General features: G+C 43.3%; 1 protein-coding gene across 1 annotated transcript in view; it reads right to left on the reverse strand.

Moving 5' to 3' along the window:
- enox1 (ecto-NOX disulfide-thiol exchanger 1) overlaps positions 1-26,763 on the reverse strand; it is a 168,160-nt gene that overhangs the window by 2,434 nt on the left and 138,963 nt on the right. Inside the window, exons 9-14 of the mRNA XM_084085197.1 lie at positions 23,457-23,563; positions 18,883-19,000; positions 13,674-13,882; positions 11,964-12,071; positions 6,877-6,933; positions 5,217-5,319 (exon numbers count right to left, since the gene is read on the reverse strand). Coding sequence (XP_083941323.1) covers positions 5,217-5,319; positions 6,877-6,933; positions 11,964-12,071; positions 13,674-13,882; positions 18,883-19,000; positions 23,457-23,563 — 702 coding nt within the window. The remainder of the gene's footprint in view (positions 1-5,216; positions 5,320-6,876; positions 6,934-11,963; positions 12,072-13,673; positions 13,883-18,882; positions 19,001-23,456; positions 23,564-26,763) is intronic.

A 26,763-nucleotide genomic window follows, 5' to 3' on the forward strand; every position in this document is an offset into this window, starting at 1 on the left:
GAACCACTCTGGAGCTGATTACAGCTGAGAGGACCTGGCAACGCTGCTGCTGTTACTCTGAGAGAGAGAGAGAGAGAGAGAGAGAGAGAGAGAGAGAGAGAGAGAGGGAGAGAGGGAGAGAGAGAGAGAGAGCATATATAGTGCTGTCCCCCCCAGCAGGACCCCACACAGCCAATATTTATTTCCTTGATTTATATGGCGGAACGGGCTGGCAATTACACACGAGACCTAATTCAATTCCCTTCCTCGGGTCTGCTCACATGGAACACAGCCACCAGATGAGAACTGGGAGGGGCCGAGACAGGGCTACATTTTATGTACGTTTGTGTGTGTGCGTGAATGTGCGCACGACGCACGTAATCAGTGACTTGGTGTGTGTGCATGTGCGTATGTGTGTGTGTGTGTGTGTGTGTGTGTGTGTACCATGTGAGGCTACGTGCTCATACCGACGGCGGCCTGATTGTTTCCTTTTTTAATGAAATGTCTGCAGGAGGGGCAGTGACGCAGGCAGACGGGCTGGCAGGCAGACAGACAGACAGCCAGACAGACAGGCAGGCAGGCAGACAGATAGAGAGCTCTAGTCCAGTGATTCTCAACCTGTGGGTCGAGGCCTACTGGTGGGCTGTGAGGATATTGCAAGAGGGCCCCCAAATAATTGGCAAAACACTAAGATTGTAATGCTAATATAACATTAATATAAAAAGAAAAAAGTAAAAAAAAAAAAACAATTTAGGCATTTAGCAGACGCTCTTTATCCAGGGAGACTTACAGTAAGCAAGGTAAACGCATACAGTTGATCAAATGCCTCAATAATCTAGGAGCATATATAGGTAAACCAAGAAACCTAGCATCAGTCTAAACAGTATAATATCAAAAAACAAATAATCTATAGTTTCAATAATGTACATTGAAACTATAGAAGCTATAGGTCAATAAATGAACCTAGCATCTGTATAAATAACATGCTATCTAAATGACATTGGGCTCAGATTCGGAAAAGCTTTGGAGCCGCTGATGTAAAGGTGTTTTGTTTTTTAGTGTTTTTTAGTGTTTTCTCTGAAATGAAGTGACTGCAGGAGGGGGAGGAGGGGGCAGTGGTGCAGGCAGGCAGCCAGCAGGCTGGCAGGCACAGAGATAGAGAGCTCTGGGCTCCTCTCTCCTTCATATTTGGTTCCTGCGAGTTCCACTAAGAGAGATAAATGTGCGGTTGCCTCTCCTGCTCTCCTCTCCTCTCCCTGGTTCCTTGTTTCTCCATTCCGCCCGCCTGTGTGCCTGTATAGCCAAAAAAAAAAACTATGTGCTACAAAATAGGATTCAGTTCTTTCTCTTAAAGGGTGATTTATTCTTAGTTCAGTCAGACACTCTCGTCAAGATGAAAACCATTCGTTGCGATGAGATTGCATTGTGTTTGTCGGTGTGACTCTGCTCCGGTGGTACTACACAATAATCTACACACACTCTGAGATCACAATAAACACCCCCCTGAAGCAGAGCCTAAAAGATACACACAGTTATTACAATGACATGAGAGTATAGACATAAAAAACCTCTCGTAGCGCCAGAACCTAGTCTGTTCCAAGCCAGACAAATCTTCCACAATATTCGCAATATGCTACATATGCCTCCTGAAAACGCTGCGAAACGGAAGCCGTCGGCTGTTCGTCATGTTCAGGTTTTTTTACATGACCACAAAGACGTTGTACTGCATGGCGGAGGCATTTAGAAAATTGAGCGAGCTGACAGAAAGAACCTTAAACACCATACATTACTTATGAATCCTAATTGAATGACACAGCTGACACAGTGAAACAAAAACGCTGCTAATGGGAAGTGTTTGATCATTGAGGAGCTGTTATTGTGGGTAGCAGCCAGTGTTACCAAGTCCTTGGGATGTTTTTTTTTTTGTAAAGTTTAGTTTGTCATATTTTAGTCATCCTAAATGTTTTAGTGTTAGTCTAGTTTTAGTTGACTAAATATCAGATTTCAGTTGTCTAAATCTACAGTTGATTTAGTCGACTAAAATGTATTTCGGCAAGCCATGATGGCTGATTTATACTTAGCTGCATGCCGACAATAGCAGATCTACAATCTCACAACGCGTTGCAGCGCGACTCGTTTTTGAGCTTGTAGATTGGCTATTTTCAGAGCGCGACACCCGTGCGCAACCAATGATAAAATGACTTGTCATAGTTCTACTGGATCTCTTCTCCACTAATCCATCCCTAACATTTGCATCTATTTATTATTTGTTGCCAAAATTGTCAATATATTTAGTCATAGCTTTAGTCATCATTGTTAAAAAAAAAGGTTTTATTTCATTTTCGTCAGTGAAAAAGGTAGTCGCCACAAAACGTGTCGCGCTGTGTGGTTTTTAGATGTGCTATTTTTGTCAGCCATTATTCTTCTGAGTGCGGATGCAGTGCCGGAGGGGAGAGGGGCGGGCCCCCGCACACGCTCACAAATTATGAAGATTTATAGAAAAGAAACAAAAGCAGCTAAAATAGGAAGCCCCCTCCACTTGATTCACGACGGACCCCCTCTGGAGAGGAAAGACCAGGCTCTGAGCTCAGAAGAGGAATGGATGGAGAGAGAGAGAGAGAGAGAGAGAGAGAGAGAGAGAGAGAGAGAGAGAGAGAGAGAGAGAGAGAGAGAGAGAGAGAGACACACACAGAGAGACACAGAGAGAAAGGGAGAGAGAGAGAGAGAGAGAGAGAGACTGAGAGATAGAGAGAGAGAGGGAGAGAGACAGACAGACAGACAGACAGAGGAGAGACAGAGAGGAGTAGAGGGAGATCAGTGTATGTATTTGCGGTCATTTGCGGTCAAGGAAACCCCCAAATTGATTATGTATTTGGCCCGCAGACCCTCATCAAAAGATGTTGTGCCAGGGACAATATTCCACATTTTTCACTTTTTCTCAAGATTGCTTTTGAAAATAGAAGATCTACAAGCTCACAGCACATTGCAGTGCTACGCGTTGTGAGCTTGTAGGTCGTCTATTTTCAAATAGCCCATGTATGTACGTTTTATAGTGTGCTCCATGGTACACTAGGTCCGTGTGGGTTCTGGCTGACAGCCCTTCATGCCCCCCTGACGCCCACAGAGGGATTCTGGGTAAAAACCCATGGTATAGCAACGTGACTGGAATGGAGTATGAGTCTCAATGTGTGCATGTGTGTAGGCCCATGTGAATGTAAATGTCTCTCTATCTCTCTCTCTCTCTCGCTCTCTCCCTGTGTGTGTGTGTGTGTGTGTGTGTGTGTGTGTGTGTGTGTGTGTGTGTGTGTGTGTGTGTGTGTGTGTGTGTGTGTGTGTGTGTGTGTGTGTGTATGAAATATTTTATTTGAAAATAGCCGATCAACAAGCTCAAAACGCGCGCTGATGTATATGTTAAAGTGCTCATCTGGCCTATAGTCGCTTCTTTTGGGCTGGTTTTCCTAGACCTGGTTGCTTGTTTCTCTCACAGAATCTGGCAACACTGGTGTGTGTGCGTGCGCGCGTGCGAGAGTGCGAGAGAGAGAGAGAGATATTTTCCTGGCTCTCATCCGTATACAGTAAGCTGACTAAAAAGTAATATGTTACCGGTGTAATTTGTATCCAATAGTTCCAAAACTAATTATAGGAACCTAGCATGACTAATGAATGGCTACAGTACAGTATAAACCACATACATAATAGTTTTAAGCTTGGATTTCCTACAAAACTACCATATTCATATGGAGTTAGTTAAAAAAACATAAAATGCTCTAACTGCTGTGGTTCCCAACCTGCAGCCCCCCAAATAATTGGCAAAACACTAAGAATCTAATAATATAACATTAACTCATTAACCGCCAGAGTAAAACATCCTCTATGGCAGACCTCGCCAGCGATTCTGAGCGTTTTCAGTAAAAAAAGAAAACGTAGAAGAATCATATAATATCATTCTTCACAACAATCCATCCAACCATCGCTTTAAAAGACGTATAATCGTAGAATCAGGGGGGAAAAGAAGCGTGCCGTCGAGATAATCCGTTCCATAGTTATTGGCAGTTGAATGTAGGTTGTTTAAATTGTTTTCGCCAAAAAGCAACAGAAAGCAGAGAAAAGGGCACGTCTCCAAATCCATTAGAATGGTAGTGAACGTCGCTGTTTTTCACTGCTTCACTGGGTGTGAAATGGTGACTCATAGGTTAGCGAAGAGCGGAATTTAGCGTAAACACTGAAAACATCAGTACACGTCGAAACACAGTCAATGAGTCAATAAATAACATTTAAAAAAGTATCAAATGGTATTCTTTCTTCAAAACATTGAAACCGTGCAGAGAGGGTGATATTTGTCACTGAACTAGTGACTCTATGAGCTGGCGGGCGGAGCTTGTCAGCGGGGAGGTGTTTAACAGGAGGAGCGGGACAGAGGCGCTACGACTACGTCCTCCTGGTGGGGGCTCCTCACTGGCAGGTTAGCCAGTAGGATACAACAGCAGTGACAACACAGCAATGTGTGTGTGTGGGGGTTAATTGGCATAACGGCCAAATAAAGTACAGAAGTCCTGACGTCACTAGGGTGACCACCCGTCCCGAAATTCGTGGGACAGTCCCGAAATTGGACCCTCTGTCCCGCGTCCCGCACAAGCAGAGCAATGTCCCGAAAATCAAAGATATGAAAAAATATATATATATATATTTTTTTGATAATAAATCGGTAAAATCAGGCAAAAATAAGAATTAAATAACATAACCCTAACCTAACCCTAATCTTAACCCTAAAACCGAAATAAAGAAACCAAAAACTGGAACGTCCCCTGGGTCGTAGAAGTAATTTCTCTATGGAGAATAACATTGGGTCATCTTAGAATCGTCTCATATAAGAATTGTGGTCCAAAAATAAACAAACTGTCTCTGCGATATTGTCAGGGAGGAGGTTCTGTATCGTTTATGATAGTCAGTCATTCGGTGGAAGTAACGTTAGCGTTTTGTCACCGTCAGTTGGTGCTTCATATCCATAAGAGTCAATCTGCCGGGATCATTTGTTTATTTTTGGAACACAGTTCTTATTTGACGCGATATTAAACACGTCTATGGGAATTCAGAATGGGGGGAAAAAAACCTGACCCAGGCAGGACGCGTAAATTACGTCAGACTTCGGTGCTCCATAGGGAAATGTTCACGTGAGAAGGTCACACACAACAAGCGCTGGTCTGGATTAGGAGGAGGTTATGGTCATGTTGGTTTACCCAATAGCAGGGCTTCTTTCTCTGAGGTCACTGGTCCTCGCAGCGCTGAGTCACTCCTCCTCTCTCTGGCGTGGAACACAGCGGGCACACAGCCGTTCAGACCCTGTCCACACACACACACGCGCACACACACACACACACACACACACACACACACACACACACACACACACACACACACACACACACACACACACACACACACACACACACACACACACACACACACACACACACACACACACACACACACACACACACACACGCACACAAAGCGTACACACACACAGTCATGAATAAATAACTAGGTACAGTATCTGTGTACATTGCTAGGGTTAAAGACAAGGTCATGTGATGAGGTCATGCTCCCCCTGGAAACCCTGTAGCTCCACCCCGCGAAACCTAACTTGGTGAGACCCAGACACCAACAGCTTGGAGAGGCAGACACACAAACAGGCTGGCAAGGCAGACAGACAACCACGCATGCACGCGGCTCTCTATTGTATATTAGGTTAGGATGTATACAAAATCTTTGAAAATAGCCGAAATGTATATACTGTAGGGCTGAAGTGGGTAATGTATGTATGTATTGTAATAATAATCAAAATCTACAAAGTAACAATAATAATAATAATCAAAATCTACAAAGTAACTAGTAACTAAAGTTTTCAAATAATTGTAGTGGAGTAAAAGTACAATATTTGCCTCTGAGATGTAGTGGAGTAGAGGTAAAAGTACTGAAAATTGGAAATTCTCCAGTAAAGTAAAAATACCTCAAAATTGTACTTAAGTACAGTACTTGAGTAAATGTGCTTAGTTTCTTTACACCACTGACACACACAGTCATGAATAAATAACTAGATACAGTATCTGTGTACATTGCGAGGGTTAAAGACAAAGGTCATGTGATGAACCATGCAAGGATCTTAACCACTTAAACCCTCCTTCTATTCTGAGTAAAGAATGGACCCGAGTCGCAACTGTACTTGGAATGCTTTTCCACGCTACACCAAATCTCTTCGCCAAAAATAGCCAATCTACAAGATCTACGAGCTATTTTGGCGTTCCCCAGTGAATATGGATGCTGGGCCTCAAGTGCTTAAAGCGTTTTAAAACCGACCACGTCTTTTACAGTACATTAGAATCACCTTCCAGCTCACTAGGTGTGAGGCTAGGAGTTCAATTCCCATTATGTGTGTGTGTGTGTGTGTGTGTGTGTGTGTGTGTGTGTGTGTGTGTGTGTGTGTGTGTGTGTGTGTGTGTGTGTGTGTGTGTGTGTGTGTGTGTGTGTGTGTGTGTGTGTGTGTGTGTGTGTGTCATGCATCAGTGCTATACCGCGGTTAGACAGGAGAGATGCCCTTTGGAGCGTAACAACACTCTAACATGCCAGTGGAGACACACACACACAAAAACACACCAACTACTGTGTGTGTGTGTGTGTGTGTGTGTGTGTGTGTGTGTGTTTGGGGGGGGGGGGGGGGGGTTTGTGTCAGTGAGTCGCTGTCTATCATGTGTGATGGGAATGGAGGGAAGGGGACGCTCGTGCGCGTGAGTGTGTGTGTGTGTGTGTGTGTATGTTAATATACTTTTGACCCCCAAATGTCCCTACAAGTATAGTAGAATTTCCACCACTGCGCGCGTGTGTGTAGCAGCACCTCACCTTCTTAGTCAGCTCTCCATTGGTGATGTCCACCGGCTCCAGGTTGTTGCTGAGCAGCTTGAGGAGACACAGAGAATGAAAGCATTGATTGAATGGTTGGTTCAAACACAATACAACCATATGATGCTCCTCTGCTCTCTCTCTTGTTTTATGCAGGACTCAGCAGAGTGGATGAAAAACCCCTAGAGGGACGTGTCAGTAATGCAGGCCTCCACGTGCGTCCATCTGTTCCCTCCATTAGTTACATCTAGCTATCCATCCACCAGCGCCCACGGGCCTCCTCCTGTCCTCCTCCTCCTCCACACTCCTTATATCCTCATGTGAGAGAGAAGAAGACATTAAGTGACGTCCCCTCGTCCCTCCTCTCTCTCACGTCTTTCCCTGACGTTTCCATATCCTCTCCTCTCCTCGCGTTTTTATCGTCTCCTGTCCACTCCTGTGATCGCTTACTCCCCGCCTGTCCGGTCCTGTCTTCTCTTCTGCTTTCCCTCTCCTCTCCTCTCCAGTGTTGATTTCGTCGACTAAAACTATGACGAAAAATGTTAGTCGACTACCCTTTTTCACTGACAAAAACGTAATAAAAAAATAAAATAAAATAAGCCATGATGACTAAAACTAAGACTAAATATGTTGACAATTTCGTCAACAAATAAAAACTAGACTAAAATGTTAGTGAGGGACTAGTGGAGAAGAGATCCAGTAGAACTAAAAGACACTTGGGTGTTGCGCTCTGAAAATAGCAGATCTACAAGCTCACGCGTTGTGAGCTTGTAGATCGGCTATTTTCAGCATGAATCCAAGTGTAAAATCAGCCATTAAGACGCCATCAAGGCACCGCCAAAATATATTTTAGTCGACTAAATCAACTGTAGATTTAGTCGACTAAAATCTTATGATATTTCGTCGCCTAAAACTAGACAAAAAGTAAAAAAATTCAGATGACTAAAATATGACTAAAACTAAATGGAATTTTATTCAAAAGACTATGACAAAATTAAATTAAAGGGCTGTCCTCTCCTCTCCTCTCCTCTCCCCTTACCTCTATTTCCTCTCACCCCCCCCCCCCCCCCCCTTCCCCTCTCTTCTCCTCCCCTCTCCTCTCCACAGGAACGTGAGTCTTTATTGATGGCTGCATTACCTCGGGCTAAAATAACAATCATGCAGCAAATTAGATCCGCCCGCCGCATGTGTTCTTCTATGTACGGAGAAGCCCAGTTGAGTGATGCAGCTTAATGTTAGCACTCAAAGATTTTTGTACAAAAGAATCAATAGAGATGGTGAGAACACTATATATGCAAACATCCATGAAGAAAGTACTACTGCAAAAGACAAACACTATCAGTGCATTTAGTGAGAGATGAGAAGAACAAAGCTCCATCTCACTGTGTGGTGCACTGACAGTACATACATACATACATACATACATACATACATACATACATACATACATACATACATACATACATACATACATACATACATACATACATACATACATACATACATACATACATACATACATACTGTACATGCATGCATGCATGTATGTATGCATACCTACCTACCTACCTACCTAGATAGATAGATAGATAGATAGATAGATAGATAGATAGATAGATAGATAGATAGATAGATAGATAGATAGATACAGACATATTGCTGTTTAAAGCTATTATTTCCTTTTTTTGGCTTCCTTTTCAACTAACCCCTAACCTAACCCAACCTAAATCTAACTTGCATTCGGTAGTACTAAACATAACTCTAACTGAGATATCTGAACCCGAGCTAAATAAACACTAAGGGTTTTTACAGTGTAGATTGGGGTCCCAGAGATAAACAATTTGTATCAAATGGGGGGTCCGTGGCCTAATGCATATCAAACTAGGGGTCCTTGACATTGGAGAGGAAAAAACTATTGTCAAAAGATTCAGAAACACTGCTCTAATCCTCCTGTTTGAAAATAGCCGATCTACAAGCCTACAACGCGTCGCGATGCGACGCGTTGGGCTTGTAGATCGGCTATTTTCAAACATTTCAGTACATTTACTTTTGGTACTTTAAGTAAAACTATTGTCAAAAGATTCAGAAACACTGCTCTAATCCTACAAAAAAATAAACTCCCTTCAAAAGTGAGAACCTGCAAGATGCCTTCTTCACGGGGAGAAGAGATGAATAAAAGATGAAGGAGAGATGAAGGAGAGATGGAGGTGGGGGTGGAGGTGGGGTGGGGGGGTGAAGGAAGGGAGAGAAGAGGTTGTGAAGGGATGAAAGGGCTGCCACGGCAACCGCCCTGTTAGGATGCTTTTTCTCCCACAGAGAGCCCAGTGCTGTGACCCGAGGCACTGTGTGCGTGTGTGCATGCGTGCGCGCGCGTGCTGTGATTGTGCTTCAAAGAGAGAACTCAGCTAAAGCTCTCTCTCTCTCTCTCTCTCTCTCTCTCTCTCTCTAGATCAAAGATTGGTAGATGCACTTAGAGAGAGAAAGAGAGAAAGAGAGAGAAAAAGAGAGAGAAAAAGAGAGAGAGAGAGAGAGAGAGAGAGAGACCTACACGTGACACGCTGTCAGCATTTTGACATTAGGGCAAAATGCGCAAAATAGCAGAGAATAGCAGTCACTTGGTTTCCATTCAAATGTACAGTACTAGAAGTTCGGGCCTAGCGTGACGCGTCGTTCACTTTGCAGTGCCACCTTACAGGCACCTCACAGTGTGAGAGAGAGTTTTGTGCTCTCCTAAATCCACGGCAGGCTTTGAAAGTACCCACTTCAGAAAGAGGTGACGTGCATCACCTCTCCAATGACCAAAACCCACTTTGTGATTACTCAGACCTGGTATGGCAGACCTGTGGGGAGTGTGCAGTGGTGTACAATGTGAAAAGATAGTTGAAATCGCAGGAGATGAAGTTAGCAGTTTATTTGTGTAAAGGGTCGTCGGCGTGGGTTGTGTTGAGGATGGAAGCCGTCGAACTGGTGCATCCTACCTATTTATAGGTAGGATGTGATGTCATGCTGTCGTGAGATTACGTCACACTGGCGTGTCTCATCGTGATGTCACGACCGTGATGTCATATGACGTCACACTGGCTACATACATACTGACAACCGACATTCAAATTGTATATATATAGATAGGCAAATATCAATCACATTTTCAGAGAGAAAATGAGATTGTATGCAGGTTTCCATCGACTGATATTAAGCGATTACTAGGCGATGGCTCATGACTCATGAGATAAGCAGTAGGTGGCACTATTTTGCCAGCCAGGTGCAGACACATATTATAAGTCATTAATTATTATTTGATGCTCTTTTGTCTGAAAATAATATTTCACAGGAACTTCTTGGTTGCCAACTGTGCTGCACACTGAAGTCGGGTGTGAAACGTTTCTCTCTGGAAATACTATTCATGAGCAACATTAAGTTCCAGACACGCTTGAAGTGGGTCAGTACTCTGCGGTGCAGTGCCACTTCTGTGGTGTTTTGCCCACCTGAGCACCCAGCTTATTACTGAGCCGTGCACACCGCTGCGTGCAGTGATGTGCCATCGTAACGATTTGGAGCTTTGGCTGCCCACAGTTACCCTGACTGATTTATGGACTATGGCAAAATCGTGGACTTTATTTGGAGACTTTACTTGAGGACAGTGGTGGAAAGTAACGAAGTACATGTGCTCAAGTACTGTACTTAAGTACAATTTGGAGGTATTTGTACTTTACTTGAGTATTTCCGATTTCCAATACTTTTACTTCTACTCCACTACATCTCAGAGGCAAATATTGTACCTTTACTCCACAAAAAATATTTGAAAACTCTAGTTACTTTGCAGATATAAATTATTACATTATAAAACACTAGAGGGTCGGGGCGCTGCGCGCCCCTCCCCCCTAGCCGCTGCGCGGTGCTTTGTGTTTGTTGGTCTTTATAATATATAAAGCCATAATAGGAGATGTTCCCAATGGAGCTATGCCCAAATATGGAGTGTGTTGTCTGACCTCACTTGGGTCTCGTTGGGCGGTTATATAAAGCCATAATAGGAGATGTTCCCAATGGAGCTATGCCCAAATATGGAGTGTGTTGTCTGACCTCACTTGGGTCTCGTTGGGCGGTGGTCGGCGATGACGCTAAGGAACAACATGGCCGACTGTAATGTTGTGAGTTTGTGTTGGCCGCAATTAATTATGCTGCGAGGGGGCAGATGTGTGCTGAGCAGTATGAAGTGGCCTACAGACTGCGCGTAGTAATTCTGCACGTTGTGGCGTGTCTTGTTAGTGACATTGATATGTTGTTTTTGTGTTTAGTCCCACACAGTGGCAGGGTTTTTTTGGGGGTTTTGGGTTTAGAAATGTATATATATACTAGAGGGTCGGGGCGCTGCGCGCCCCTCCCCCCTAGCCGCTGCGCGGTGCTTTGTGTTTGTTGGTCTCTATAATATATAAAGCCATAATAGGAGATGTTCCCAATGGAGCTATGCCCAAATATGGAGTGTGTTGTCTGACCTCACTTGGGTCTCGTTGGGCGGTGGTCGGCGATGACGCTAAGGAACAACATGGCCGACTGTAATGTTGTGAGTTTGTGTTTGCCGCAATTAATTATGCTGCGAGGGGGCAGATGTGTGCTGAGCAGTATGAAGTGGCCTACAGACTGCGCGTAGTAATTCTGCACGTTGTGGCGTGTCTTGTTAGTGACATTGATATGTTGTTTTTGTGTTTAGTCCCACACAGTGGCAGGTTTTTTTGGGGGGTTTTGGGTTTAGAAATGTATATATAGATAGATACATTAACCACTTAAGTCGTATTTTCTACCTAGGCTAATTGAAAATAGCCGATCTACAAGCTCACAACACGTCGCATCATTTTGATACCAATACTTTTGTACTTTTACTCAAGTACATTTTAAACGCCAGACCATACTTTTATTTTAGTAAAACATTTGAGTACTTTTTACACCACTGCTTGAGGAAATGTACTTTCCACGACTGGGTTGGGGTAGTGGAGGTCGCTGTGAGTACTACTGTAAATGAATGAATTCTTTAATGAATGAATGAATGTATTTATTAATGAATGGACGGACAGACGGATGCGTATACTGACCTTGTCTCTCAGAGCCAGCACCTCCCCTTCCAGATACCTCTGCTCCTCTCTGGCCTGCTCCAACTCCTGCTCCTTACTCCTCAACTGCTCCTGAAGGCTGAGGAGTTGCTGCAACACACACACACACACACACACACACACACACACACACACACACACACACGTTTGTATTACTATCAACACTTGAGAATGGCAATTTTATGCAAGCCATTTTTAACATTTGTTGCCTTTTTTTCACCCAAACCGTAAAGCCGAAGATAGCCGATCTACTTTCTGTACGAAATCGGCTATTTTCAGCGCATGACACCAGCACACAACTAAGTATAAATCAGGCATAACCCCCCCCCCCCCCCAAAAAAAAAACTAAACCTATCATCTACATGCTGAATCATAACCACAGCTGAATCTTTAACTGATTGCAAACCTAACTCCCCAAATCTGTTTAACCATAAAACAACCATTTCTCTTGTGAGGACCAGGAAAATGTTCCTCGCAATGTCTATTTTTCTAATTCTACTATACTTGTGGGGATATTTGGCACTCACATGTGTAGTGATACAAGTGCACACACACACACACTTGCACACACGTATGCATGCACACATTAACGCGCACGCACACACATTCTGTACGAGAGAGCAATGAAGAGCATTGATGGTTGACAAATGGAAAGTGACACCTGCATGACATTCACTCACACTTTAGAAGCTCGGTAAACAACACAAACCCTGCCCTGTGTGTGTGTGTGTGTGTGTGTGTGTGTGTGTGTGTGTGTGTGTGTGTGTGTGTGTGTGTGTGTGTGTGTGTGTGTGTGTGTGTGTGTGTGTGTGTGTGTGTGTGTGTGTGTGTGTGTGTGCGTGTGTGCGTGCGTGCGTGTGTGTGTGCGAGTATGTGTTGACTTGATGAACGCAGACAGGGCGTCAGGGCAGATCAGACTGACTCGTAGCTGCTCTGTGTTTCCTGTACAACAATGAACTCCATGCACTGCTCTGGAAATCACACCGTAGACTCCCGTTGTGAAGCGTTCATTAAACTCAGGATTTTGCAGTGCAGGGGAACAAAGCACGTTCGTGATGTATTTCACTAATAAGTCAAACTTCTCCTGGACACCCTTTCTGACCTTGGTATTACAGATTGCCACGGCACGTCGACTCCAGCAGTGGTTCTCACACTTTTTAATTTCAAGGACCCCCAGTTTTGTGTGCATTAGGCCACGGGCGCCCCATAACTCTCAACTTAACTCAAACTTTATTTATAAAGCGCATTTGCAATAACCAGTGGTCAACCAAAGTGCTGTACAAGTCAGATTAAAAACAAGAAAAACAGAAAACAAATAACACAATTCAACAACAAAAGAAAATAATAACAAAAGAATAAAAACAGCATTTCACAATTAGGCCAAGACATGAGCCAAACTTAAGGGCCAGTTTTATACAATCAGACAGAGTTAAAAGCCAAGGAGAAGAAATTTGTTTTTTGTGAGGATTTGAAGTACGCTAAGGAGCGAGAGGACTTGATATGGTCAAGGACTTGCAAACTGTTCCAGAGGCTGGACCGTACTGAATGGGGTACGAAGGGCATGACCCTCCCCTATTTTCCTCCAGGGGTACCCTTCTGTAAAAACTCAATATATCATTTCTCTCATATCATTTTGGGAGTCCTTGACAAGGATTATAAAATGCACAACTAAGCATATGTGAGGCTTATTACCTGCTGCATGTTGTGCATGTTCTGCTGCAGCAGCTGGATCTGTCCGTCGGGGGGGAGGGGCACAGGCGTCTGTCCGTTAGTGTGCTGCTCCTCTGGACGGCTGGCCTTGCCCTGCTCCTTCCTCAGCAGCTCCACCTCGTTCCTATAGGCGTCCAACTGCCAACGCAAGGAGTCGTTCTCCTCTCTGAGACACGCCTGGCTCTGAACACCTGGAGAGGAGAGGAGAGGAGAGGAGAGGAGAGGAGAGGAGAGGAGAGGAGAGGAGAGGACAAAGATAGTGAGTAGATTTTATTTAGTAGATATTATTAGCATAGATATAGATATATTATGAGTAGATATTATTAGCAACGATCGGGGGATCGATCATAGGAGATAAATATTCTGTGACTAGTTGAAAAGGTAAGGAAAACGAAGAATCGCTGGCAGTGGCTGATTTATTTATTCATTTACTCTGGCATATTCGTAAATTAACTCCCGAAAGTAGCAGATCCACAAGCTCGAAACTCGTGGATCTGCTATCAGGGTCGAAGAGGCTGAGGATATCATGCTTTGTGGATTGGCCAAGAATTGCTTGACATTTGTGCCACTGAAGTAATATAAGTGTTAAACGCGCCCATTAGGACTCCAGTGTGTTGTTCAGGAGCGAGTCTTTACAGATTTCCATATTTACAGTGTGAGAAATGTTCCGCTGGACGGTACACGTGAACGGACGACCAGAAGTATCCTATTGTGCACTAGATGGCAGTGCTGCTACTGCAGTGAAGCACGAGGTGTACGCCTTTGAAATGGAGCAGTATAGCCCCGGCAACAGTACTGGGATTAATACCCACGTTTTCAACACAGTATCTTTACGCTGGAGGACGTTGACCCCGATGGAAACTGGGCGTTCCCAAGAAATGACGGGCCTGATAGATTGTGGCAAGGTTAATAGATATACGGGCCACACAGTTGTGCTGATTGAATATATCGTCTACATCTGGTGTCCTCCTTACTGCAACGTGCTTTATGCATTTGATGTCGACACCCACAGATGGTTCAAACCCAGGGTGTCAGGGACTGTTCCAGGGGAGAGGGGGAACCACTCCGCCTGTGTCTTGGGGAAGGTCATGTTTATCCATGGAGGAAACCACTGGGGGACTGGATTTACTAATGACACCTACAGGTTGGACACCGCCACGATGGTCTGGTCTTTCATTAACACCAGAGGACCTACACCACCTGCTTCAGAACATCACTATGCCACCATCATCGGGACAGATATGTTTGTATTTGGGGGCTGTGGGGACCAGAGGGACTACAACACCATCAGAGTGTTTGACACAGAGACCGACAGCTGGCTGAACACACCTTCTGAACAGCTTTGTCCAGGAGGACGCGAGTTGCATTCAGTCTTTACCTACAATGGAGAGCTGTACATAATTGGTGGTGGAAACGGGGAATCTACCATAAGTCGCCTTCTGTCCTTAGGTCGCCTTCAGTCCTTCGGTCGCCTTCAGTCCTTAAGTCGCCTGAGGATGTGGAAATTCAATCCAGTGACCTTTTCCTGGACGAATGTTGAGCCCAAGGGGATAGGACCGGATCCAGTCTATTGGAAGTGCTGTTGCGTGGTGGGAGATCGCGTCATCCTCTTTGGGGGACAGCGCCAACCCAATGACCTGCGAATCCTAGACTTGAGTCCTAGTCTGAAGACGTTATGTATGCTAGCAGTTATTGAGTACGGTTTGGAGCAGTCTGAGCTCCCACATGACATCAGGTGGGAACTGAGAGCCATGACTACCAACGGAATCAGAATACTCCCTGAACACTCCCAAGTGCGCCACGTTGCAAGCTTTTGAATCTGCAATTTTCACTACTTCTTAACTCTTTGCTACCGATGAGATTTCTCGTTGGATTCTGCCACTGACGAGAATGACGAGATTTGTGTTTTCAGTGGTTTTCCACCAGATGTTTGCTAACCTATGAACGATGCTTTCACTTCCAGATGACGACAGACCCGGATCTGATGTATTTTTTTTTTTAAAAACCTCTCCTTTATTTCCTGTGGGAAAATGGCTTATTTAATTATTGTTAATTATTTCAATCGAACCCGGCTGAGACGGAATTCCAGCTTGGGAGATATTGTGCTTATGAGCTTAGGGCAGTACTACTACTGTTAACTATTAGTTGTAATACCTGACACCAGGGTCAATGGAAGTGTAGGGAGCCGTTGTGATAGTTATATTGTACTAACATTATTATTATATTATTGTCTCCGCCAGGAGAGTTTGTTTTCACTTTCCGTCAGCCAAACAAACATTGGTCGAGCCTCACGTGACACTTGACAATACGGTGAAATAGTGTGATCTGATTGGCTAGTGACATATAACGGGCTATAAAAACATGTGTCACTTTGAAAGAGTCTTTGCCTCTTTCAAAGTGAGGTAAGACAGGAATAATCACTAAATGGCTGAGAAATGGCGGATACTGTAACAATTGGATAGGACACTTACACAGACAGGACAGATAGGACACTTACACAGACAGGACGGATAGGACACTTAAATAGACAGGACGGATAGGACACTTATACAGACAGGACGGATAGGACACTTATACAGACAGGACGGATAGGACACGGATAGGACACTTATACAGACAGGATGGATAGGACAGTTATACAGACGGATAGGACACTTGTGTCATGTTACTATGACACAGTAACATGTTCTATTTTTTGTAAGAATTAGAACATAAGAATTAGAACATTCCCAACATTCCCAACACAACCGAGGATCACTTTTTCTAGTTATTATTATTACTGTAAGCTATATATCTACCATCTGACAAGCTTATTATTATGCATTTATCTTTTCCCAAGGCATGTGTCTGTCTGTGTGTGTTCTCGTGCAATTCGACTGTATAGTCCTGGAAGGTTATATGTGAAAAATCTCCGACGCCAGGCTTTTTTCCCCCTCACCCATAAAGCCGTGGGTGTTGCAAAAAATGACAGCATTTGTAAACAGAAGTCTCGCTCGTTGAACGCTGCAAATAACACTGCATCCCTCTCACAGGGGCTTTCATGATTCAAAGTGTCGGCTGAGACAAAAGAGCCCTCAGCCCAAACGCCACGCTTTGCTATATAGCCTGTTCTGGGCGAGACAGTGCGACAGTACAGGCAGCCAGGGCCGTGCATTCATTCATAGTAAAGTGCACCGAGAGAGAGAAAGGAAAAGGCGTTTCAGAGCACCCAGTGAATAATACACTGTCACAACAACAGCCCTGATGCCTCGCTTAACCCATTGAGACCAGTAACGCATCTGTGTCATTTTTTGATTTCTTTGGGCTATTCAAAAATAGCAGATCTACAAGCTCATATATTATATATGTTATGAGCATTCTATGAGCTTGTATATCTGCTATTTTTTGAATAGACAAAGAAATCAAAAAATGACACAAGATGCGTTCCCGGTCTTAAAGGGTTAAGTCAAGTCATTCACAGACTCTGAACGGCCCTGAATGTGTGTTTTCATTCAGGGTTCTCATTGTGTGCTTCACATAAGTGGGCTGCTGCCACCGTGACACTGGGGGGAAAAAAACGGGTCCATTGTTTGTGTTTTACTACTGTAGGACAAACTACAGTACGAGTCGTAAAGAATAAAGCGGATGGTCCCCCAAAACATTTTCTGGATCAGCGCCCACACACGGAAATCTCAAAAAGCATTCGAGGCCCACCCATCTGCTGCCGTGCTAAGCGGTCAGATGGGTGGGTCGCGTGCATTTCCAGAGCCATTTCCATTTATTTTAATGATCAATCAATGGATTGTGTAACGTAGTATACTTTAAAGGAGTAGTTCACCCAACAAAAATTACGTATTTTCTATCAATTACACACCCCATGATTTTTTTGTTTTTGTCGCGTTCCCGAGCCAATAATTTGATGACCGGTGGAAACTCCGGTAGGAGACTCAATGGAGACTCTGCAAGTCTCCTACCGGAGACTTTGCCGGTCATCTCTACAACTAAATAAATATAGGAACTACTCCTTTAAGTTCCTATTTATCTGTATCACAATGAAAATAAAAATGTCAACAAATACCATGACATGTTTGTACATTCATTTTGTTATACTAATAATAAAAGTTATGTTACCAATAGAATCTTAGGTGATTGGCCAACTATTTTTGTGCCCACTTGAAATATCCTCCAGCCCAAAGCTTAGGAATTTCAGTCTTTCAGACTATTGAATGCTCTGAATGTTTGTTTTTGTTCAGAATTTCATGGTGCTTCTAGTGGGCTGCTGGGACCACCACACTGGAGAAGAACGTTCCATTGTTGGTTTTACTGTCAGAGAGAACTATGCGTCATAAAGAATAAAGTACTGGAGGGGAGTTAACCACATTTGGTTAAAGACTGCACGAGATGGCATTGGATTCGGAAGTTGTGGTTTCTTCTCACCGCAGACTTGTAATGGAATCTTTGCATTGCTCTCACGAAAATAAGCTCTGGACTGACCACAGGCTTTTGATAAAATGAGCATACCGCTAACTAGGAAATGATGTGGATCTGAGGATCTAAACAACGTGGCTCCAATGTGGATCTCAAACTTCATGTGGCCAGCCTGGGATATCAGTCATCTATGGCATATCTAATGCTGGGTTCCACACCACACCACACCGCCGTCGTTTCCATATACAAGGACCAGGGCCAAAGTGAGCTCAGTGGGGCCAAAGGGGTCCGAAAAGGGTGATTATTTTGGCACCACTCCAGGGTAGGTCTGAGCTAAGCCAAACAGGGCCAAACCGGTGATGTGTAACGCTGCTTGCTACTGATTGGCTGTGGTCATGATGTTTGGGTAGACTAAAGTGAGGACTGTATTTGATCTCCCCCCGGACTTCAGAACATGGATAATTATAGTTTGATGTGATTTTTGTTTTTATTTGTATATATTTTGCACTGGATTTGCTGTGATTTGCACACAATTTGTTGCGATTTGCATTGGTTTTCAGACAGACAGACGGCTGTGTGAGCGCGTTGATGGCTTCTTAACAACTGTAGTTGATTCTGAATAGATGGCAGTGTTCAGGATTTTACCCAAATCAGCAGTGAGCCATAGCAGAGGGATATCAGCTTGAGAGGACCACGTAATCCAATCAAATAAATATCATTTTCATTAGACATGGCGTCAACCTTTGAGGTTGAGGGGTGGGGTGAGGGGGCTGGTCTAACGTACCGTTCTCCTCCATGCGAATCTTCTTGCAGGGACTTTCATCCGAATCGTCGTCTGACATCTCCATCTCTTCCTCCCGACGGATACCCATGATGTCCTCACTGTGTGCGTTCCTCAGCTCCTGTGACATCACACACACACACACACACACACACACACACACACACACACACACACACACACACACACACACACACACACACACACACACACACACACACACACACACACACACACACACACACACACACACACACACACACACACAGTGGACGGGCCCCTCAGCACCACGCTGCTTCATGTAAACATCACTGGCTCCTGACATGTTCTGCTTATAACCACTTTCAACCTGGCATCCCTATTTAGGGCATGTCCTTATAGGCGGAGATTGACAACAATCGTCATAAATTATCAGAAATTCCAAAAGTTGTTTTTAAAATAGAACAAACAGCAATTCTACGTACAAGCTCATTTGTAGAGCTTATAGATCAGCAATTTTTTCCTATTTGTTGTCGAATTAGGTAGGGCCATCTGAGCAGCCATCAGCTGAATTTCCTCTGCAGGATGAAAAAAAAGGTCTCTTTTTCCCTACGACAAAGTATTATTTTAACCACTTAAGCTTTTTGCTATTTTTGAATAATGTTGACAATTTCTGACAACAACATGGCCAAAATAGGGAGGCCAGGTTGAAAGCAGTTTAGTGGTTTAAAGGTTTACACAAAAACTTTGCCCTTCTAGATGGATCATGGTGCAGTAAGCATGGAGGAGATCATTTCACATCCTCAAGAACTGAACCAATCTAACGAATTTAACTATTCTAAACATATTTTATTGAGGTGTAGAATACTGAACGTTTATCATTGACGGGACCATTAGAGATAGTCAGATACATTCTCCCTCTATAATCACAGAGCTAGTGTTGGTCAGCCGTTATGCCGACGTGTAGAACGGCTTCAGAAGTGGGAGACATGTCATAAGTTCAAAATACAGTACAGTAGCATAACAGGAGTTGTGCTATTTGAAATGAAATCATTAAAACCATTGCTGTTCAAACTACCTGTTTGTACATGGATCATTTCAGTACTGAGTAGTTCAATCCACCTCCAGCAACTACTGATCCATTTTCACTCCCTCACTGCCCTCTAGGGGCGCTACAATCCATAAACCTTTCAGCTACAATGGAAATCATAAGAGGTGAGGTTGGGTTCACCATACTGGAGCTGTGCTATCATACCATGTATAGATGATCTTAGCTACTTTTTCGATTACTCAAATAATATATAATAATAATAATAATAATAACCGAGAAGCAGGATTTTAAACATTCTTAACTATTTTTATATATCAAAAAATCTATTATCCACTAAAGGCCTATTTCATACTTTGTTGCACAACGGTGTCGTGCAAACATTGTGAAAATAGCCGATCTACAAGCTCACAATGGGTCAATAGACAAAGTGGTATTTTTTGGATAAAAAAAATAGTACAATATTGCTGCCTACTGCCTCGTTTCCAACCCTTGCATCATGTAGGAGTGATTCTACTGCAGTGCATCAGTTTGGAAAGAGGGCATGCAGGCAGAGACTAAAATCAATGATCAATACCCTGATGCACACCACACTGAGCAGATAACCCCATTTAAAGCAGGCAGGCTTTTTCTGGCCAACTTCAAAGGGTCTGCGTCTATTCACTCTTAGCTAAAGTGCCAACAATGTGTCGTCATCATCACCAGCAGGGTGGGATTTGCTGGGGTGTGGGGGGTGGGGTATAGGATGTGTTTCATCCCTGCTTGTCAGACTGAAATATAATACATGAATTTCCTTCTGGGAAGGACCGTCATCTGATATGTTTGATAATATCACAAGTTGACGATTAACGTGTCCGTTAACCACATTAACCCATTAAGACCGGGAACGCATCTCTATCATTTTAGATATCTTTGGCTATTCAAAACTATTTGAAAAATCGTGAAAATTTGTGTGAATCTTTTAATATATATATATTTTTAAAGCAAACATTTGTAAAATATTTTGTTCCAGGGACACCCAGAAGCAAAGATTTGAGTTACACATGTGCGCTATATATATTCAAAGATTTGCACACATTTTCACGATTTTTCAAAAATAGCCAAAGAAATCAAAAAATTACACACATGCTGCGTTCCTGGTCTTAATGGGTTAACCCATATTTTGGGCACATTTTGAAAAAGCTAGCAAAAAAAAAAGGCCTTATTTTAAATATTGCAAAGTATATAGGGCTTACATGGTTAAAGCCCCCTCCTTTTTTTTCTTTATCTAACCCTGATCATGACTAATCCAATGCCTGTGCCTTTTCTTTTTTACGGTAAAATGACATTCCAGCGTGTGCTTTAAAAGGCAAATGACAGTCTTGTCATTTTTTACCAGAAATTGCATGACATTGACTTGTCAAGATGCCAATCCCATCCTTGTTTCCATGGCACCGACGCACGGTACGGTACGGTAGAAACAGGTCATCGACTTTAATCTCCTTGTTCCAGCATCTCCTGCGCTCCTCAGATAAAGTTATAATACTTAGAGAGAAGCCTCCCCAGTCGTGGGGGAATATAAGCCAGGGGAAGCTTTGTTTGTTATCAGTGAGTCAGGCAGCAAAAAGAAAAAACAGACTGCTAAGCTGTGGAACAGGCTGCCTGCCGGCTGCCGCTATCTCCCATCTATTCCTCACAAGCCCAGAGGATAATCAGATCCATCGCTGACTGTATGGCCGCTGCACTCATTATGTCTTCATTTCCCCCCATCTACTGATTTCACACCACATTTCAGACAGAATATAATGATGGTTTTGACGCGGGGAAATAGACGCCGCATGTCGTACAGTCAGTCGCCCCACAATGAGGAGTGTGTTCCGGCTCTGTGAGCTATAATGGTTGGACTTGGACTTACCAGCTGCGCTTTAAAAAGGCAAATTTATAATACTTGTGAAGTCGTGGCGTAACTTAGTGTGTCTTCGTTAGCGTGTCACAGTGATTCTCAACCGTGTTGATGTTAAGGACCCTCAGGTTTGATATGCATTGGGCCACAGACCCCCATTTAATATTACATTTTTATCCAAATCTACACAGTAAACTTCTCAGTGTTTATTGTGGGTGGACGGACGGCCAATATAATGAAGACCACTTAAAAATGTTGTATTTGTACACTCTCAGACTTACAGAGTTATACTTTTCTCAGGCATGCTAGAATACACAATCTGAGAGGTCATTTTGGCAAACAATTTCAGATTTTGGGACCCGAGAAACCTATAGCGAGTCTCAGAGTTACAGACCCGAAAGGCTCCAACAATCTCATTTAGAAATAAAAAATGCTTATAAAGCAGCTATTGACATTTTTGGGAAAAAAAATGGAATAGTTATGAAAATGTTTAACAACACAATTCTTCTCTTATGGGGGTCCCTAGCACAAACATCTTTCCAAATGGAGGTCCAGGGCCAAATACATTCGGGGGTCCTTGACATGAAAATGTTTGAGAAGCACTAATCTACTAATCCCTCTTACCTCTTGTTTTTGTACAGAAATGTTAAAATGTGATCATGGTACTGACTTGATTTGGATGAGGATGAATGTTATTTGATAATAATGAACATTATTTTGGCCCCCACAGACAGCAACAGGACTGTTTTTAGACATTTATTTACTGTACTGTTAACGTTTTCAATCTTTCACTGGTATATTTTTCACAATAACCATTCCATATTCACGTAAATGTACAGTATGTTTTGACTTCTCTTAGCACTATTAGACATGATTTTAAGTGTAGGCCCACAAAATGACCGGAAATGTACCGGAAATGCATGTATGTACTTTACAGTTAATAAATGCCGTTTCTGACGTTGGGCTGTTGCTTTACAAAATATCCTTGTTCCTTTTTCAGCGTTAATAAATTCCTTCCGTACAGACCAACGCTGTAATAACAAGGTACTGTGGCTACAAGGGGTGTTGCTAAAACAGAACTACTAAAACGAACACTACAGTATACACAGTATGACTTTATGTCTGTCACTTTTATGTCTCCATATCTTTTCCGCCGCCCCCCCAAGCGCTGCTTGAACCGAGCGCCAGACTAATGTTTCCCTCCTTTTATGTGTTTTTTTCTTTTTCCCGGAGCATTGTGATGTTCTGACTCGTTATAGATTTGACTCCGGATAAATAATTGATCAGAGCCTTAACCTTGGAAACCGCTGTTGCCATGGCAGCGAGGCCTCCTGCTTTCGAGGAGGTGTTTAGAACCTATACTGCTCCTTCTGCTGGCGAGCGGGCGGGTGAGAGAGAGAGAGAGAGAGAGAGAGAGAGAGAGAGAGAGAGAGAGAGAGAGGGGAAAGTGCAACTGACTCAAAACATCAAAGCTAAATGTCAGTTTGTATGTCCTCTGTCCTTCGGTCTGTCTGTGAGGGCACATGTCAACCCCTTGCAGGGAAAAGAAAGGGCTACAAATAAATAAAAAAAAGACAACAAACAACAATTTAAAATAAGAAGTGGTTTAGGGAGAGGGAGAAGGAGAGGGGAAAAAAGAGGAGGAGAAAAATAAAAAAGTATACCAACCTCGCACTGCTTGCGCCAAATGTCTATGTTCTTGCGCTGTGCTTTTGAGAAATGGTCCCAGGCCTTTTGTCTCGTGGCGGCGGTGAAAACGGTCGTGATCTGCTCGACTTTGGGGGGGTGAGGGGTGGGAGGAGGGGGGGAGGAGGAGGAGGAGGATGAGGAAGAGGAGGGAGGGGGGGGTCAAGACAAGACAAGCCTTTTACGCAGCGTTTGGAACCAGCGACTGAGCTTTAACTCACCAGTCAGGGGAGAGAGACCAGGGAAGGACACACACTTTTTTTGTCTGTTGAAAATAGGAAATTAAGCGAGTGATGAGGGGTTTAAATTATGGTTTTCAGATGGGTGGGCCACGGATGATTTCAAGATTTTCAAGTGGGCCCTGATCAAGATATGGTTTGGAACCCGCTGATCTAGCCTTATAGCTTAATAACTAAAGCAAATTATATTACATACATTTACTCCTGATCAATTAGATAACCTGAAAGACATTCTCACACATGCAATGAGGCACGGGGGAACAGTTAAATACAAGGGGGAAAAAGCTAATGTTTTCAGACAAAAACTGTCAATAAAATATCTTTTGTCTATCTTGTGGATCGTTTATTGTCCACGTTTATGAAGCATTGACAGAGGATGATAGGCCCTGGTCTCTCTCCCGTTCCTGTGGTTTGCAGTACTTACTGTACATTCATCACCTGCAGACTCACTTCCTTCAGGGCTGACAAAAGGCAAACTTGCATCCACAGTTGTGTGGCGGTTTACATTTACATCTCCTGTATATGGATGCAACCCGGACCCCCGTTTCTCTTTTAACCCATTAAGACCTGAGGCCGATTCTACAAAATGTCTTCTAACAGTTTTTGACTGTGTGTGTGTGTGTGTGTGTGTGTAACACGCAGTCCTATAGACAGCCCTCGATAAAGGGGCGTGCACTTCCGTTTATATACTGTATATACCCCACCCAGGAAAGGGGGCGTGACTGTGGAAAGGGGGCGTGCTTTTAAACAAAAAGGCTATGGCCCGTGCTATATTTCTGTAACACCGCTAGATTGGATGCAGAGGGCCTTGTGGATCACAAGGTCATGTTTCATGTAATCTGTGTCATGCACAACACATACACAGTCAAATTGGATATGTTTATATCCAATTAATTCTTGTTAGAAAAAACTATGTCAGTGGTTCTCAAACTTTTTCATGTCAAGGACCACCCAAAGTGATATGTATTTGCCCCATCTCAAAATATTTTGTTCCAGGGACCTCCCCAGAAGCAAGCATAGCACTAAACTCGGTGCCGCATTATGAGCTTGTAGATCTGCTATTTTTGAATAGCCAAAGAAATCTAAAACGGTCTTAATGGGTTAAGGGGCGAGATATTTCCTACATTTATTTATCTTATTAATACATCTTTCAAAAAGATTTTCAGAAAATACCTAAATAAATTAAAAAATGTAAGTTTGGGTCCCTGGGGAGACAACAAATTGATCTTTTTTGTGTCTTGAGTGGAGAGTTTGGGAAACCCCTGCTCAAGACAATTATTTTGTTCTTTTCCCAATTCTCAACAATTAGGAGGAATGTTCAGGGAAATGGTGTTTTACATGCTTGTACAATAGTACATGTCCAGCAAAAACAATCTGTTTAAATCCGCATGTGAAACCGTGATAACTAAAAATAGAAGAACTTCAATTGCTAGTATAACCATGTATTCTGTACTAAAATGTTCCCTTTAAAAGTATTTCTCTCCTCTGCTTTCATACAGACATCGCTTTTACTGTCGATAAAACTGAAAGAGTTCAACGATCTCTTTTTACTGACCATGCCTGGATAACCAGGCCAAAAAAAATAAATCCACATATTTAAACAGAATCCTCGGGATTGTTGACTATGTATAATCCTTAAAATGAGCCCGATGAAGCCAGAAGATCTATAATTACATTTTAGAAAAACAAAATTGCCCTTTCAGTGAACAATCAATGTTCCCTGAATGTTCACTCAATGTTCACCCTCTCTACACCAAACCTCTTCGCCTTGTAGCATGGCTATTTTCAGCGAATGCTCCCCCCCCCCCCCCCCCCCCCCCCAGAATAGGGATGCTAGGGTTCAGATGAACATCAATTCATTACATTCATTCAATAGAGAGAAAAAAGAGAGAGAGAGAGGCAATGAGGAAGAGAGAGAGGAAGAGAGAGATGTGGTGTTTCCTACCTGCGACTGAGCTAAAATGACTCAGATCCCCTGCTCCTGTTTTATATACCTCTACAGGGGACCAGTGCACAGTACTTACCCGTGCTAGAGCCCTCCGTCCCTGGGCTCCAAGGCTCTGTCAGGCGCCCTTGCACAGCTATGGCTACCAGGAGACTCTCTCACTCTCTCCCACTACTGTTCAGTATGGCGTTCTGAGGGCTCTGCCGGTAAAAGACTAGCGCTCATCTTGTGTCTTATGTGTGGAAAACAGCTCGACTTTGTTTATAATGTGGAAGCATGCACTGAAGCAGCGGAACTGCAGCTGGTGTGACTGAATGCAGTGTTGTTGATGTGTAATTGACACTTGACTTTGGTGCTACCTAATAGGCAGAAAACCTTGAATGTCATGGAAGGGGAAAAAAAGAACTTTGTTCCAAACGATACAATCTAGTTATCATTTAGTCCAGGGGTCTTCAACAGGGGTTCCGGGGGGGGTCCTCCGAGTTACTACAGGGGGTCCGCCAAATCTTTGTGTGATATGATTTTTTGTTTTACCTCAACCACTTGAACCCTAGCATCCCTTTTCTGAGGAGAGAACTTTAGCCAAAAATAGCAGATCTACAAGCTCACAACGCCTCGCGCTGCGAGGCGTTGTGAGCTTGTAGATCGGCTATTTTTAGCAAAGAGGTATAAGTAAACAAAAAAAGTATAATCTGAAACACAATTTTATACAATATAATATAAATCCTCTCTCTCTCAGCTAGGGGGTCCTTGGCCTGAAAACGTTGAAGACCCCTGATTTAGTCACAACCCACAGACACACTTAAGCACTCTCAACCTAGCATCCCTATTCTGGGCATGTCATTATAGGCAAAAATACAAATATAGCCAATCAACAAGCTCACAGCGCATTGTGACACAATGTGTTGTGAGCTGGTGAATTGGCTATTTTCACTATACTTTTGCACGATACTGTCGAACATGACGAAGTATTGAACATGGCATTGATGTATGAAAAAGCATAAAAGGTTGAAATATGGAGATACAGGGTTTCTGCTGACAGTTCACACATAGAGCTGATGTGGCACTTTGGCAGGCGTTCCCACTCTCCGGCATGTTAAATGAA

The sequence above is a fragment of the Gymnoscopelus microlampas genome (genome assembly GCF_963454915.1).
Source record: "Gymnoscopelus microlampas genome assembly, chromosome: 17".
Lineage (NCBI taxonomy): Eukaryota > Metazoa > Chordata > Actinopteri > Myctophiformes > Myctophidae > Gymnoscopelus > Gymnoscopelus microlampas.